This window comes from Apium graveolens, chromosome 8 (assembly GCF_009905375.1).
Source record: "Apium graveolens cultivar Ventura chromosome 8, ASM990537v1, whole genome shotgun sequence".
Lineage (NCBI taxonomy): Eukaryota > Viridiplantae > Streptophyta > Magnoliopsida > Apiales > Apiaceae > Apium > Apium graveolens.
The window spans coordinates 202574150-202592463 of record NC_133654.1 but is presented as its reverse complement, the minus strand read 5'-3'; the positions used below and the strand labels follow the sequence as shown (position 1 = coordinate 202592463).

Sequence of the window (18314 nt, the reverse complement as noted above, 5' to 3'; positions counted from 1 at the left end):
ATCATAAAATTTATCATGAAGCTGCAAGTCATTTATCAGCTTATTAAACCTTTCAAACACATCAGTAATACCTTCCTTTGGTTTAGCCATAAAACCCTCATACTGAGAAATCAATATCCTTATTTGATTTGACCTAACCTCCTCAGTTCCTTCACAGAGTATCTCAATCTTTTCCCAGATCTGTTTAGCAGTGTCACAGTTGACAATGTTATTATACATTACATTGTCAAGTGACTCAATTAGTATCAGTTGCAAAGCACTGTCTAGGGAAACTTTCTATCTTTCAATATCAGTATAGTCAGAGGCATCTTTTGGAGCAAAATGAGCTGGAATAACCATGTCTCCATCTGTGGTTTCCTCAACTCTAACCATAGGAGTGAAGGGCCCATTCTTGAGGATCTGAATGTAAAGGTGATTGGCCATTCTTATAAACATCAACATTTTCTTTTTCCATAAAGTGTAGTTGGCCTTATCAAAGGGAGGAATCTTGATACTACTGATTTTCCGTGTATTCATTTTTCCAAGATCTAATCTGTTTACTTTCAGATTTTGCCCTAATACCACTTGCTAGATATGAATACAACACAGAGGGGGATGAATGTGTTTTGGCTTAAATATTTACTTTTTGATCGACTTTAGGTTTAGCAGTTGGTCGTTATCAATGATTTTATAGAATAGATGTTAAACATAAATAACAATGCAAATATGTAAAACAAAGATCTTCAAAACTCACTTAATTTTATATTAAAAATTAAGCAGTGTTTTGCTACAACATCTCTAAGTTTTTGGTTTAGAACTTAGCTTCTTTCTTGAGAGAGAATACAATTTCTAATCTATTCAGTCATATCTCAAACAAAGGACCTCAGTTAACTTTATATGATAGTTAACTTTGGTTTACACAGTGAACAATAAGAAGTGCTAATAACTTTTCTAACATGTCACTAATCACTTCTATTTAAAGGAAAAGTGAGATTTCCATATCTAGACTAGCATATCTTCATCCACTATATATTGGTTGATCCTCCTTTGTCAGTTAATCTTCACCATTAATCTTGCACATCTCTCAAGCTGCTTTTTGTAGACTTGTCAATTCAGCTGTGTGAATTGTTTGTTGATTTGCAACCTTGGATATTGAACTGTTCTTCAATTCTGTACTTAGAGAAATTTCTTCACTTCGAGATCTCCAATTAAGCTGTAGAGAACTCGACATCTCGATAGGCATGTTGGCTTGTCGATATCTCTGAAACTTCATTATTGACTTGACTTATCGACAACTCCGAGTTCTCTAGTGAATTTTGGTTTATCGATAACTCAGAATTCTCTAATGGACTTTGGCTTATCGATAACTCAGAGTTCTCTAATGAATGTATACTTGTCGATATCTTTGAGTTCTCGAATGGGTATCTGACTTATCGATATCTCCAATAGCATTTCCTGAGTTCTCGATAGACAATTCCTGAGTTCTCGATAGGTCTTTCTGAGTTCTCGAATGACTTCTCTATAACACTAATTATGTGACTTGTAGAGATCTTGACTTAGAATATTTTTCACCAAACAAAATTATTCAACTCCAAGCTTCTTCATAATTCTTCTGAGGCATGACCTTCTTGATCTTCTTCCAGATAGAATTCTTAGGCTTAACACTGTTTAGGGAAAAATGCTCCAGTCTGCTCCATTTATATTTTACAGACATTAAGTGTTACAAGTATAAATTACAGATTAAGGTTACAATACAACTAATCTTAGGTTTGTCAATATGACTTAGTCTTTTTATGATACAGGCATGTCTTGCACAACACATATGAAATTATCTATAAATTATTATTATATTTTATAACATATAGAGTTCAAGTCCACTGGTTATAGAACATTGCAATAGTACGTGAAAGTTGTAATACAGTTGTATTTGAAGGAAGATGAAAGAAGTAATATTTACCTACATTCCTAATATACAGAGCAGGTACAGCTCCTGCCATACGGTTTCTAGCACAACACCGGTGGTTAATAGTGATAATTTTATAAAAATAAAAAATGTGTCGTTATAAATTTTAAGTTCTTATTCTTTTATATTATAATATTTTCAAGTTTAATGTTATTAAATTTATAAATAACTTTTTAATTAGATTAAAAAATTGAAAAAAAAACAAAACCGTTCAACGGTTAACCGCACCGAAAAAAATGTTTCGGACGGTTCGGTTACGGTTAATAGCTAAAAACCGAACCGAACCGACATACAAGGTACGGTGACTATTTTCGGTAAAAACCGAGCCGAATCGACCCGTGCACACCCCTACCCAGTATTTAATCCCAAGATAAATATGAAAGATCCAAAGTTCCAGTTGGGTATGTTGTTTGCAACCTCCAAGATCTTCAGAGATGCAGTAAAAAAATAATCCATATTACATAGGAGACCAATCTCACAGTGCAGAAACTATGGAAGCAGAGTAAGGTTTATATGTGAGAAGCCATGTGAATAAAAGATCTATGCCTTCAAGATGCCAAGGACAGATACATATCAGATTAAGGTTTACAATTCAAAGCATACAAGTACTCAGACATTCCACCAGAAGTAAATCAATTATAGATGGATTGCTAACTACTATGAGGATGAGATAATGATGAATCCCACATAGCCATTATCATCTTTCTTGCACTCGAGAAAACTAATGAGAAGTATGTAGATCAGTATGGGAAAATGTGGGAGTATGGAAATGAATTGTTGAAAGTTATGCCTAATTCTACTGTACTTGTGATGACTGAAGACCAAGAACTCCAAGATGGTAGAAAAAGATTTAAGAGATTGTACATATGTCTGGGGCCACTGAAGAAAAGGTTTAGAAGTGGATGTAGACCTCTAGTAGGGCTAGATGGTTGCCATTTGAAGGGACCAAATGGGGGCCAACTGCTTGTTGCTGTTGGTACATATGCCAATAATGGCATGTACCCCTTAGCATAGGCAATTGTTGAAGCTGAAAATAATGACAGTTGGAATTGGTTTTTGAACAATTTGAAGGAAGATCTAAACATTGAGAATGATGGTGGCTTCACATTTATTTCTGATAGGCAGAGGTACCTTCTCCATTATTGCACTTTTAATAGTATACACCACTCATTAACTATTATATATTGCAAAAAAAGTAATGCATTACTTCTGTCTTGTTGTGTAGGGCCTTATCAAAGCACTGAAGGCAGTATTCCCCAATGTAGATCACATATTCTGTGTGATGCACTTATATAAGAACATGTGAAAAGATCATAAAGATATTGGGGTGAGAATGTGCTTATGGTCCGCAGTTAGGGCAACCACAAACTATATCTTTAATAAGAACATGGAGAAACTGAAAAGGGTAAACATTTTAGCTATACATGTAAGTACTGTAATGCCCTTGTTTCTTCAACTTAGTTACATTTTAATAATATTTTAGCTATCAAAATATGCTACGACTGGCTAAGCGAGAAGCAAAGGTCACAGTAGACTAGAAGTTCCTTCAGGACTATTTGTAGGAGTGACATTTTTGTAAACAACCATTATGAAGTTTTTAATAGTAGCATAAGGTAATATATGGACCTCCCTATTATTTTAATGCTTAAGGCCATTCAAAAGGATATAATGAGGAGGATCCAACAAATGAGGGATATGATGAAAATTAGCTATCATCTTAACCCTATATGTCCTAATGTAATAAGGAGGTCAAATAAGCAAGTTCGTCATTCTTGACACATGTTTCTTCTTCCTACAATTTAGACCGAAATGAAATACTAAGTTATTAAATATTTTTGTGCAGGGAAATTGAGATGAGTAAGGGATGCCATGTCACTGGGAGTGGTGGTGCAAGGTACCTTGTTACCATGGCATCAGGAGGATATGAGATGAAGGTGGACCTTAATGCAAATAAGTGTGCTTACAGGAAGTGGGAGATATCTGAAATCTCATGCCACCATGATTGTGCATGTATAACATGGAGTAAGAAAAAGTTTGAACCTTTTATACACCAATATTACAATAAGCGGATGTTTCTTGATCTATGAGTTTATTGTTGAGCGAATATGTGGTGAGGAGGAGTGGAAAGATACTTCATATCTTAAACCTCTTCCTCCAGTGGTAAAGCCTCAAACAGGTAGATCAGAGAAAAAGAGGAATAAATTAAGTGATATAGTTGATTCTGATCCAACAAGGCTCAAGAGATAAAATACAAAGGTCAAATGCACGTACTACATTGAGTATGGTCATAATATAAGAACTTGTCTTTCCAAGGTAAGCTACTAATCATTGTTTTGCTAAGGTTATTAATATAATGGCTTGCTAACATATTTATTTCATATGGTAGGCTGCAGATATTGCCAATGACTGTGAGAAAGTGGTCAAGACCAGAAAAAAGTATACCAAGAAGGTTGCGGATGAACCTTCTGCAGACAAAGAACCATAGACCAGCCAACCTGAAATTGGAAATTATGCAAAAAGATCACCTGGAAGGAACATGCCTGAGATTGAAACTACTAGAGTGAGGCAAAGAATTCCTCGTACTGGAAAATCACCCCAGAAAGATGCCAATTTTGGTAAGAAAGCTGTCAAGCCTGGAAAGAAAGTTGTGAATCCTGCAAATAATGTTGGGACAGTCAAGCTAGAGTATTCACTACAAATAAGCCTTAACCGATAGTTAAGGGCACTCCATTGGGAATTCAGCCTAGGCCAAGAAATAACAACAACAAATTAATCACTAGCAAGGAAGACATCCAGGCCAGGAGAAGGGAAATGCAGGCTCAACTGAGGAACAATTCAGTGTGGAAGATTTAGATAATCAGTAATTATGTTGGCTATTTATTTAGACTTGTTTTAATATGGTTGTGAACCCTTTTCGATATATTTGGTTGTGAACCCTCATCTTTTGGTTATGAAGCCTTATAGGGCTTTGTCGTATAAACGCTTGTCGTATTTGTGTATGAACATTTTGGTCACTATTTTGGTTGGTATGCCTTCACAAGGGTAATGGTTGTGATTAATATTTATGCAAGCTTAATCTAAAAATTCGCTTTGTTTTTTCATTTGTCGTTATTATTGTTGTTACTAATTTATGCAAGATTATAAAATACCTTTTTAACATAAACCACATCATAATACAAGTCTGCTTCTTCGATACTTCGAAGCCAAACAGAATCATAACACAAATACAAGGAAAAATCTTAACGTTGACTACATCAAGGCAACAAAAATAACCAATTTAAGCCAAGCCTATGCCTAAACCATAGACTATTACACTAAAACAAGATAAAAAAAGATAACCATACATAACAGCTTCAGAAATCAAGCTCGTCTTCGTCCTCAATATCACCAACATTGGCATCATTCATCGTGTTTACATCCATATTCATCATTACAACAACAAGCGCAAACATGCCAACAACTGAAGCCTGCTGCTTCTTCTTCACATTTTCCATCTGGACACCTCATGCCTTTCTATGTAGCGAGTGAGCTTCAGCCTCCACTTCGCCTCCCTATCCAAAGCACTTTCCTTGATGATTTTCAAAGTACGAGCTCTCATAGGCTCTTCATCGACCCAAACATGTTACCCACATTTATTGTTCCAACATACCCTGAAACGATTCCCTATATTTATTGTTCTACCAATAATGCCCTCGAAAAAACAAAAGAAGTTACAAGGATTTGACGGCAACACGCACTTTGCAAGTTTTTTCGAACTGTAGTATAACCCGTGCTAATTTTTGAAGGTGGTTATTCCTAGTGGCCTGACAGCCAAAATGTAGGTACACAAAATGCATTTTACTCTTAAAGTTTTACCATTATGAGAGCAAAACCACTGGTGTGCTATATCTTGTTATATATATATATATATTATACACTCCAATGGTGTTCTATATCTTATGCTAAAATAATACAATACTATAATTTATGCTAAATATAGAACAAAAGATAGGTAAAGTTATAATTGACATATCATCTCACCTCATCAAAAAGTAAAAAGTTAGCTAAAAAAATTAATTTTTTATTTAAAATAACGGGGTACTTAGGAAGTTAATGAAATTTGGGACAAAATAAGGAATCAACCATTGAAGTTATGATGCTATTTTAGCACAAAAAACTACATTTATGCTAAATTATAACAATGATTATACCTATTTTTATACTGATTAACACTAGTTAATTATTTAGTTTCGTTTCCGAGATAACACTACTTATAAATGTAGTTTGTTCCAAATGAATATCAGTTAATTTTTGAAATGTTCATACTTTTGAGCCTTGTGTAATCATATTTTTATAAATTAATTACTTATAAACAATTTATATGTTGTGTGAAATAATAATAACAAAATTTATTATTAAATTTATAAATTTATGTTAAATAAATATGATTTATTAAATTATAAATTATATTGAGAGACACGCATGACATAAATCATGTCATTTAAATAAAATAAGCTTGAAACGCTAGAATTAAGTAATAAATATTTTGAAAAATTATTTAAAAAGTGCGCAAAATAAGCTTGAAACGCTAGAATTTGTTGTCGCGATCGCGTAGGACGAAATTGTAACTCTCACGGTCGTTTCCGGGTCCCACTCACAACCGGTCACGTATATGCCAAGCTCCTCAATCTGTCGGCAGTGAGAAATAAGGACACGTGTCATGTAACGAAATGAAACTTATCTGAATTATCATGAGGTGGCTATGAATAATAATGTACTCTCTCCTCTGTCCGTTAAATTCTATATATTTTTTTTGACATGATTTTCAATACTAGTTTAAAACATAATTTCATAATTTTTTTATTTTTTTTTAATAAAAGTTTTATATTTAATTTTTTATTAATTTTTTTTATATAAAAATATTATGAAACTATAACTTATGTAAGTCTCAAAATATGTGAAAATAGTGAACGTATAAAAACTGTTGTTGGTACGGGGAGTACGTTGTTTCAGCTGCTCAGTTTTCACATGAAATGTACACGGCAGGTACGCGCTGATCGGTGGATGGGGGGAGGGCCCCTGCAATCCAAATTGGTTAGCGCGTGTTAGCTACGGCATGAGCAGAGTTAAGTTGAAGTGTTGGGAAATTACCCTTTAGCCCTTTATCATACCTGATTATTTTTTATATAAATCTCATCGCATTATTTATAGTTTACTGAATTTTTATATAACTCGGTAGGAGTAAGCCCTAATTTCTCAAAAAATTATTATAAAAATTCTATATTTTTGGGAATTTATCAAAATTGTACATTTTTTGTAAAATTATTTACGGTTTAATAACTTTCGAAAAGATTTGCAAAATACTTGGTAGGAGTATTTTATAGTGAAAATATTTACCAAAAATACAATTTTTGCATAATAGTTTATATTTAGTTTGAATTTTATAACTATTTTAGGTTATATACCGGTTTGTATTTTATATTATATTTTAATTAGAAATTATGTTACAAATAAAATTACAAAATTTGTATAACATATTTTCGTAAATATTTTTTAAAATTAAAATTACAAACATTGTTGCAAAATGATTTAGAAGTTGCATAACATTTTTTTGTAAATATTTTTAAAGACCGATAGTATTTTTGCAAAATAAAAATAAAATTTTTAATATTTTTGAGAAAAAACATGTTTTTCGAGTTAATTGTATTTTGGGTGGTTAAAATATATGAAATATGCATTTTAACAAAAAGAAATTGAAATATTAAAAATTATGTAACAGGAGACTAAAAGTTAACAGCAGTCACACAAAAGGCATATCTCCAATAGAGTAAAAACTTGATAAATAATTATTTGATAACTTATTAAATAAAATATTTTTTTCGATTATAATATAATAAATACGATATATTTTTGAACTCGAACAATCTTGATTAATGAATAACATATTTGATTCCAAATATATTCGTTTATCGAGGTTTAATTGTAAATACAAGATACAATTGACTCGATAATTTATTCGCACTAAAATTTTAGATTAATATATAGTTGTACCTCTTTAAAGTAATAGGGTCGAAATCAAAAAAAAAATATTATTTTAGCGAGTTTATTACTTTATCGGGAGTAAAAATACGCTGTATCTATTATGTTGGAACCGAAAAAAAATATTATTTTATTGAGATTATTATTTTATCGATTATTATTTTATCGAGATTTAACTTTAATATTAACACACAAAAATTTAAAAGATTTATTTGGATCACAAATGTTATCCATATAACCGGTGAATGGGGGCCTGTTTATGTAATTTTGACACTATCACACACGACCTTTACGCCTTCACCCTACGGTGACACTTTACACCCAGATAATTAAGTACACTGAACGAATAAATAAATTATATATACCCCACTTCCCCAAACCAGCAATATTATTACATACATTACACACATATACATTAGATATTTCCTTTACTCTACAACCTTTCTCCAAATGCTCTAAACTCTCTCTCACTTCTCCGACTCCCCAAACTAACGGCTACTTTTCATGCTTATCCTCTCACCCTTCTAACCAAGATTTGTGTTACTAGGAAGGCCAGATGGATTTGAGCTCGTTCTTGACGTCCTTAGCGACGTCGTTTATCATCTTCATCATACTCATGTTACTGTTTGCTTGGTTGTCCGGCAAACCCGGGAACAGTGTAGTTTACTATCCGAACCGGATCTTGAACGGACTGGATCCTGGGTCCAAGACCCGGAACCCGTTTACTTGGATAAGTGAAGCAATGTCTTCCACTGAAAAAGATATCTTATCTGTCTCTGGTGTTGATACTGCTGTCTACTTTGTCTTCTTGGCCACTGGTTTGTCTCTCTTTCTGTTTTTTGTTTTTTTATCAGTATTATGTTTTTGTTATTGACAAAAATAGTACTATGAATTATAAAGATGTAATTTATAAGTAAAGAATAGAGTAGTAACTTTCTTAATTAAAAATTGTTGGTCAAATTCTAGTTTTTTTTGTAGGGGGTAGTAATTTATTGCTTAAAGTTAAAATTGAAATTGCTTTATTAAAAAAAAAAAGTAAAGTGTACTCTATTATTAAGATTTAGGACTTTCATTTTCAACCACACAATATTATGACTTAAGTTTATTATCAGTTAACTAACCTATTTTGCTAATTGCTATCTAAATGTAGATAAGTTTGTTACCTGTTATTTTCCTAATGAGCCATGAGTTCTACAACTCAGGATTGCCTAGCTAATTTGCTGCCAATTATTATGCGATTTTTTTATCGAAATTTAAGTCGATTTTGAACACTATCAGCGAGTGCTACATTTGCTAAAACGGTAGCTAGGACAGCCAGGGCACTTTGAAGGAAATTTTGTATAGATTATGGAAATGCTTAAGGTCCCTAATTGGTCCCCTGAAACGGATCTCGAATGACTCTATAACTCAAATTCACATAAATTTCAATAATAAAAACAACCCGTCATCAAGGTCACATCATTTGATAACAAATTTTGGTACCCAATTTGGTACATCTTGCGTTACTCTATATTTATTTTACTGAATTTGACATTGCGTAGCACTTGAAAATTTGTGTTTCACATAATTCATGTGCGACGGTCATTTATTCAGATCTTTGTTCATTTTTTGTTTGCAGCATTGGGTATATTGTTGATATCTGGCCTTGTACTAGTACCCATACTTCTGCCAGTCGCTCTTACAGATCATGGTAAAAACGGGAAAAATGGCAAGACTACCAGCAATGGGACTTTTAGCGACCTTGACAAATTATCTATGGGGAACATCAGAGTAAGTTTGAAAAACTGATTTTGCCTACTACAATGTGTGTCTACCATATAATGACCTCTTGAAATCCTCTTCTTAACATGACAGTCAAAGATAAATAAAAGAAACTCGTGTGCATGTTTGTGCGTATACATGTATTGTGTACCTTTTGTGAAATTCAATAATGTTTAGAAGATCATGGACCGAAGCCATTATCTGATATGTGTTCAATTCCATGCTCCTTTTACCATTGTATGCCCATGCAAAAACTAATGCTTTCCATTTAGCTAGCATTTTGTTATAAACTTATCAACATTTTTGTGACAATGGCAACAGGAAAAAAGTCCTCGGTTATGGGTATTTGTTTTTGCTGTCTACTGGGTTTCATTCGTAACATATTACCTATTATGGAAGGCCTACAATCATGTATCTGATTTAAGAGCTGCAGCACTGATGTCCCCGGAAGTTAAAGCTGAACAGTTTGCTGTGCTAGTTAGAGACATACCTGCTCCTCCTCAAGGTCAAACCAGAAAGGAGCAGGTTGACTCGTATTTTAAAGCAATCTATCCCGACACATTTTACAGATCAATGGTTGTTACAGACAACAAGAAGGTATTTCATACGTTTCAACTCATTGTAATATCAATCACATGTTTAGTTAGTTTTCTTTAGATTCATTATTTTTCCGTTTGTTGACAGCATATAGCATACTACTTAAAACTGTCGCAAATTCATGTGGAGATGATTTAAACATGCATGCCTTATAGTCTAAACAGACATATAAAGAGATTTCGTGCCCTTTAATTCACATCTACACAAATCTAGCTGGATATGTATACTTCCACACTTAAGCTGCCCATGTTCATTCCTATTTTAACATATATAATTGATAGCCTACCACATCTTTTGAGTTTCCAGCTGTACAGTAATGAAGCTGTCACAATCTGCTTTCCCTTTGTTTTAACCTTCTTGGAGACAGAAAACATTTACTCCACTTAAGTTTGATTAGAATAACACACACATGTCGTATTGAAGAGGTGGGTCGTCTTAAATATTCTCTCTACTGCCATTTCTGTGCGTTCAGAAAACCTTTAGTTTAATACTCTATCATGTGGTTAGGTCAACAAGTTATGGACGGAATTGGAAGGGTACAAAAAGAAGCTTGCACATACAGAAGCTGTATATGCCGAGTCCAAAGGGAAAGGCAATTCTGAAGGAGCAAGACCAATGAACAAAACTGGTTTCCTTGGTCTCATTGGTGCTAAGGTAGATACAATAGACTATTGTAATGAAAAAATCAACGATTTGATTACTAAATTGGAAGCTGAACAAAAAGTGGTTCTTAGAGAAAAACAGCAAGCTTCAGCTCTTGTTTTCTTTACCAGTAGGGTAACTGCAGCATCTGCAGGTCAAAACCTACATTCCCGTATGGTTGACACATGGACTGTTGTCAATGCTCCTGAACCCCGTCAAGTTATATGGAGTAATCTCCCAAAACAGTTCTATCAGAGGCAGATACGACAATATGTTGTTTATTTTATTGTCTTTATGACTATAGTTTTTTACATGATACCAATTGGATTAGTTTCTGCATTTACAACTCTAGCAAACTTGAAGAAACTCCTCCCATTTATAAAGCCAGTGGTGAAACAGGATGCAATTAGAACAGTGTTAGAAGCTTACCTTCCTCAGCTAGCACTTATTATATTTCTAGCCATGCTGCCAAAATTCCTCCTCTTTTTATCTAAGGCTGAAGGAATTCCTTCAGAAAGCCATGCAGTAAGGGCTGCCTCGGGGAAATATTTTTATTTCTCCGTGTTGAATGTATTTATTGGTGTTACGCTGGGTGGAACTCTTTTCAGTACATTAAAAACCATCCAGAAAAGTACAGATACTATTGTTCCGTTACTGGCAAGCAGTCTTCCCGGAAATGCAACGTTTTTCTTGACCTTTGTGGCTCTCAAGTAAGATGCATCTACATTTCTTTTGTCATCATCGCATCTACTTTTTTATGTTTGTTCTTATGAGCTTATATTATAGATTGTGCTACGATGCTGCCTCTGTTTGGTTGATTAAACCTATAAAATTTGTGTAGAAGCTGTCATCAAGCTGTCACTTATAGTAGCATATAGGGCAAAAATACTAGTTTATAGTTTGCATAAGATTGTTATTTGCCTCTTTGGTTGCATCATCCCGCAACAAAGAGTTAATTTGGCCACAAAGGATTAGGCAACAAAACATTGAATTCGTAAAGGATTATTACTTGCTGAAAATTGAAATTTCCAAAGGAGATTAGTACTGTCCCATTTTTTTCCATGTCACACCTTTTTTCTTTTTTGAAAGTTGTATGAGCAATTAGTTCTGTAGTATAGAAAATATAAGTATCCACTGTATGTCTTATATATATATATATATATATTCTTTCCCTTTCTTGAACTTTTTAGAAAAGAATTTTCCAGAAGCAGAAGAGATGAGTCGGAGAATCTTGTGATATAGTCCATGAGAAGAAACTGATGTTTGTCTTCTTGTAGGTTCTTTGTTGGCTATGGGCTTGAGCTCTCCAGAATAGTTCCTTTGATTATTTATCACTTAAAACGGAAGTATGTATGTAAAACCGAGGCCGAACTGAAGGAAGCTTGGACTCCTGGCGACCTGAATTATGGAACTAGATTTCCTGGTGATATGCTTATTCTTACAATCGTCTTCTGCTACAGTGTCATTGCTCCTATAATTATTCCATTTGGGGTGATATACTTCGGCCTGGGATGGTTGGTTCTCCGAAATCAGGTAAACCATTAATTTCATATATTCATACTTTCATGGTTTATTGTTGCCAAGCCAAAAGAACAAGAAAAGGATCCCTATATCAGTTTGATAAAATGTAATGCAAAAAGTGTTCGACATAGTATTCCTGCATATATTGAAATTCCATTTGAGCTACATACTTAAGACTTAACATAATGCTGGATGCAAGCCTATGTGGACTGTTTTAGCCTTCATGCACTGATATGCTTATTGGTATAGCTTTTTTTTTGCTAAATACTGTTGGTATAGATTAATTCCCTTTGTCATTTTCATGGTTTCAAATTCTGATACATTTCTTCTTAAAAAGGCGCTAAAAGTCTTTGTTCCCTCGTACGAAAGCAATGGACAGATGTGGCCTCACATACATACACGCATTGTAGCTGCTTTGCTCCTATTTCAAGTTACCATGTTTGGTTACTTTGGAGTGAACAAGTTCATTTACGCACCAGTTATAATTCCACTCCCAATTTGCTCCCTCATCTTTGCGTTTGTTTGCTCTAAGAAATTCTATAGATTTTTCCACGACACTGCACTGGAAATTGCTAAGGAAGAACTGAAGGAAGTTCCAAACATGGAAGTTGTATTTAAATCTTATATTCCACCTCCTTTGGCTGGCGAAAAGTCAGACGACGATCAGTTTGAAGATGCTTTATCTCAAATTTCCAGGAGTGTATCCTCTGTTTAAAGAACATATTTGAAAGATTTAGGGGATTGTGATGCCAACAGTGAAGCACATTTAGTAGGAGTGTATAGTGTTTGTAGCATGAAATTTATGCATCTGTTTATTATTTTCAAAGAAGACTAATGATGTTTTATTGTTTGAAATTTGTGATTTTCGATATTTGTGTGATGAAATATTACATTTCTTCTTGTAGTTAAGTTTTGTTTTTGTTAACTTAGTTTTCGGGGGATTTGGGATACAATTACAATGCAGTTCAGGAAAAAAACATTGTAATGTGTTTTACCAAGGTGCAGAAGTTGTACGACGTAATGGACAAAATATAGACCCATGTCTCCGATACAAAAGTGGAGCTGTACAAATTTCTTCTTATAGCCTGCCTTATTCATTTCATCGTACTTGAGCATTTCCAAAAGAGGCACTTGAGCCTGCCAAACATATCTTTCATAAGTAATAGTAATTTTCTATATTCTTCTCCATTCAGGTTACCTGGGCACACCCTCTTAACTTCAATAACCTGCACCCTAGATACCTAGATGGTCTCTGAACAAATAATTGAAGAACTAGATACAATAAAATTAAGATAGGTAGGGGTAATATACATTTTTAAGTGTCGTTTCAATCTCAGGCTGGTTAATATGAATGATATGAAAATTTAGTACTATTTTGTTTTGAAAATTTGTTCTCATCCCATTCCTGTCAACCGACTCAAAAATCCTATGTTCTAAACGACCCTTTAATACAAGTATTTAGGTGTTTTTCATTAATACAAGTATTTAGGAGTTTTTCATTTAGATGGGGTGCCAAACATTGACAACCTACATATATTTTGACACCTTTATTGGAGATGCTCCTGTTGCTCCGGCTGAAGCTGTCGCGGAGAGAAACAGTTAGCAACACCACAATGGGGTTGCATGCTTTGCTCCACAAACAGCGGTTGTGCACTGTAGAATGACACTTCTTTCGTGTTGAAGCATTTTAAAAGTATGAAATTCCGCTAATGAATTTTACTAACATGCTAAAATTTTAGGTAAGTTGATCATTAACTTAGCACACAACCTAACACCTCGACTCTCCAATTCACCCCCCCCCCCACCCCTCACCTAACTATTAGCAATTGTGGACACACTTGTCCATTGCTCCTCAGTAAAATTCTGTTCTTAGTTACCAAGGAGATGATCTAAACATTTGAAGGTCATGAAGTGTAAAAATATAGGCCGAAGCCTCTTCAATAGTTTCAACTTTCGACTGAACAAATCACCAAAAAAAATTAAGTGTTGGCAAAAGGCCATCAGGAAACCTATTGTTTTCTGACAACTACGTTTTGTTCTTATATATTAAACTGTTCTTAGTTATCCGAATAACCATTATAGGGTTTAAGGGTTTCCTAGGAGCACGTTTCACTAAACTCTTCAAGATTCCGGCGGACAACAATTACAAGTTACCAACCGGAAAGGCTAGCCAAACAACCACTCTGGGTGTGTTTTTATAAGTTAAAAATATAAAAGCACTGCACCTAATATCAAGGCTCGCTTTTCCCTCAGCAGAATTGAAAGAAGCTGATGCCTCACTCTACCAGATTATTCGAGACCATCAAACAGAGAAACCAAATCCTATAACCACTTCAGAGAGAAGTGAGACCTTTTAATTTGATCCTATGCTTAGCTTACACAACACTGCACCCAATTTAATCCACAGGAGGAAAATATGTAAAACACAGCCTAGGAGTTGCATGAAATGAAAGAAACAATCTCGTCTAGCATAGTTCAGACTGAAAATTTTTTAGAGACAAATCCACAAGAAGTTGAGCAAAACAAGGCCAGTTACCAAAAACCGAAGAAAGTAGATAACACAAACGAAAAACAACCACCTAACAAGCAAAAGATTTCCTACTATCTTCAAGCAATGACTGAAGTAGCTTGAGTTTCCACAATACCAGCTTCAACATCCTCATCAACCAGGGCTTCATTCACTTGTTAACCATTGATCCCCCTTTCTAACATCTGCGGACAGCACGATAATTAATTAGTTTGACAATCACAGCAGCAGCACTTCCATCAGCAGAAAGCTCATTAACTTGAAAACAAGAAAACTTGTGTGTTGCACACATACCCAGTACATTGATCAGGGACTAAGAAATAAAATTAAGATGGAAGAAATTACTGGGACATTATCAGTTGCCGTGAAAGGCATCGTAGCAGAGCAGTATTGTAACATTGGACTTGTGAACAAACATGGACAATCTATCAACAATATTTTAGTAATAAAAAAAAATATAGCATCTCCAATGGTATTGGCTTATATTAGTTGGCTATAATTACTTTAGATTAGGAGAATTACATATGCTCCAATGATCTTAGGTTAATTACTAGTTAAGTAAAATTATATTTTTACCAAAGGGGAAATTTAGTTCAACAAATATAGGAAATGATGGATGACAATTTGATTTTTTTCTAAGGGTTATTGTGCATTGGAGTGATACCAATTTTACATATTCCTTGTAACATGTGGTTTAGCTCAGGGCTCTACATCATTGGAGATGCTCTTATATAACAATAAAGATAAAAGAAACATTGACCTTCTTAATTAATAAAAAATAAACTAGAGAAATCAAAGGAAGTTCTACAGAAAAGTGAGAAATTTGGACACTGTTGAAACTGTATAAGCGTGACACTGGAAAAAATGGAATATAAAGCCTAACAGTTGAAGGACAAGCTGACATGAGTTAGTATACCAATTTCTTACAACTTGGAACATAATTTTAATGAGCAAAGACTTCTCACTTTCAGATACCTCGACAGCTCTCAAAAAAATTCTACCCTTACAAAGTGAACAATCAATCAGGATGGTTCACTGTAGAAAAGTTATGCAGCAATGATTACAATTTATAAATTATATTTCAGCATAAGAACAAGACATGGGGCACAATAAAATTCTGTTTACTTTTTTCCTAAGCTAATAGAACTATACTCATTAAATTATATTCTTTGACATTGTTCATAATGAGCTATTAGTTCTGTAGTAATAAAAAACACTCAGTGTGCTATGACCTGATTCACCATTAAGGAGGTACAAACATACTGAACAAACAGATCCAAGAGCTAATAAACAATGACAGTAACAAGAATCACAAAGGAACAGAATAAACAACGAATAACAATACCAACACTTCAATTCAGCATATATAACATGATCCAACTAGGACAGCCAGATTCAACAGATTAAAAAACGTTTATCGTAATTCATAACACAAAATAAATAGGCAACAACCACAGGAAAAGCTGCCCTCTTACTTTTGATGACATATTCAAAACAAGATGCATCATAAATATTATTACCTCAATTAATAAACAGATTACTCACAGCTTCAGCTTGTTTGCTGATCAAAAATGTCCTCTTGGCATACAGCTGATGATCCATGACGTGAACATCTTTCCACATGTCCTCCAGTTCTCTCGCCTTTTCTTCCCCTATAGTGCTAACTACCTCCTTCACATAATCCTTTAAATCCCCTATCTTCAGCGATAAATAGCCAGAGGCCTCAGATTCAAGAGATGCACACAACCGTGGATACAATGACCAAAAATCCTTTGTCTCTTCCTTCTTATCCTCCATAATTGTATCCTTAATTTCCTCTTGCACGAAAAGCTCCCTGCTTGTGTCCGGTTTCAACGGTGTACTGGCATTACTGACCACATTCCCCTCCTTAACCTTTTTTTTGCTAGTCTTCACCTTACTATCATTCCCTTCAGTCACAGCCCCTTCACTACCCCAAATCTTCTGAGAAAGCTCAAACAACTTACTCTCATGAGGCTTCAAAAACACAGGCTCCTCACCATTCTGCCATTTGTCCGAATTAGTCTGAAATTTCTTCTTCAACCTCTTAATCTTCTCATACAATTGATTTTTGGTAAGACTAACCGAAATCAAATCTTTGGCATAATCATAAAATGTATCCACTTTGGAATTCACATCCTCACCCGTCTCGGCCTTATAATCAATCATCCCACCCAATAAAGCAACCTCATCTTTCTCACTCCACTTAATAATACTCTTCTTCCCCTCAACTTCACCACTCTCATCATCTCCTTTCTTACTCTTGGAATCCTTTTCGACTTTCGCCTCCCAATTGGATACCTTACCCTTCTTACTCTTGGAAACCTTCTCAACCTCAACCTCCGCGGGGCGCTTAGCATTGCCCCCTTTAACTTTATCTTGATTCTTGGAAACAGGCTTAGAGGCCTTATCAGTTTCCTCAGAATCAGCAGGGCGCTTAGCCCGGGACTTAACCCGGGCAGTCTTAGAAGTAGGAGTTTTAGGCTCAGGAGATTTCGAAACAATAGGCTTAATAGTGAAACCAGAAGCAGTAGGTGAGCTCTGAGTCTCATCAGAAACATCATCAGACTCATCATCATCATCAGATTCTGGAGTCTCTTGGGGTTGTTGTAAAGATGGTTTCTTTACAACGGGCTCAGGCTCATCATCTTCAGTTTCATCATCAGAATCATCACCATCAGATTCTTCTTCTTCATTCTGGGGTTGTTGATTTTGGGGTTTTTGAGATGGTGGGGGATGTTGTTCATCATCAGTATCACTACTAGAGCCATCTTGATCATCAGTTTCATCATCAGAAGAAGAAGGGGCAGGGAGAATATCAACAGGCTCAGGCTGCACCTTTTTGGCCATTGGATTTCAAGATAATCAAACAGGGGGCTGCTGCGCTAGGTTTTTTCAGGGTTTTGTGTGGGGTAATGCAATGGCCACACCATATGTATTTATATTGCTCTATGATTATTTTTTTGCTTTTATTTTTCGATTTTTTTAACCAAAAAAAACCGTATATGGAAAGGATGGTTCCGTAATTTTTGCAGTTAAAGATTAAAGATTCGAATTAATATTGTTTCAAATACGATGTATCGTAAATTAAATTAGGGACTTTTCCCGGCGTTATTCACGCTTATTATCCAATATTTTAGTAATGTAAAGAAATGATTAATTAATCGTACAATCAAAAATATATAAATGCACCTAATATAAATGTAAAGATTTTCGACTCAAATATTTTGAACGAAACGTGGACTTAATTTTTAAATAATTAGATATAAAAATATGATCATAAAAAAG

The 18314-nt window shown here is 34.5% G+C and overlaps 2 protein-coding genes across 3 annotated transcripts; one reads left to right on the top strand and one right to left on the bottom strand.

Annotated features, from left to right (window-relative positions):
- Nucleotides 1-8350: 8350 nt before the first annotated feature.
- Nucleotides 8351-13390, top strand: LOC141677711 (CSC1-like protein ERD4). The gene is made up of 6 exons (XM_074483750.1): nt 8351-8778; nt 9579-9730; nt 10043-10318; nt 10826-11670; nt 12238-12493; nt 12819-13390. Exons 1-6 carry the CDS (start codon nt 8517-8519, stop codon nt 13194-13196), a joined length of 2169 nt encoding a protein of 722 aa, XP_074339851.1. The 5' UTR covers nt 8351-8516; the 3' UTR covers nt 13197-13390.
- A 1502-nt stretch (nt 13391-14892) lies between these two features.
- Nucleotides 14893-17944, bottom strand: LOC141677595 (uncharacterized). 2 transcript variants are annotated; one of them, XM_074483598.1, is made up of 2 exons: nt 16554-17944; nt 14893-15193 (listed from the first exon to the last, which is right to left on the bottom strand). In XM_074483598.1, exons 1-2 carry the CDS (start codon nt 17874-17876, stop codon nt 15167-15169), a joined length of 1350 nt encoding a protein of 449 aa, XP_074339699.1. In that variant the 5' UTR covers nt 17877-17944; the 3' UTR covers nt 14893-15166. The 2 variants fall into 2 exon arrangements, with proteins under 2 accessions (XP_074339699.1, XP_074339700.1); XM_074483599.1 differs by having other exon boundaries at nt 16529-17943.
- Between the last annotated feature and the right edge of the window lie 370 nt (nt 17945-18314).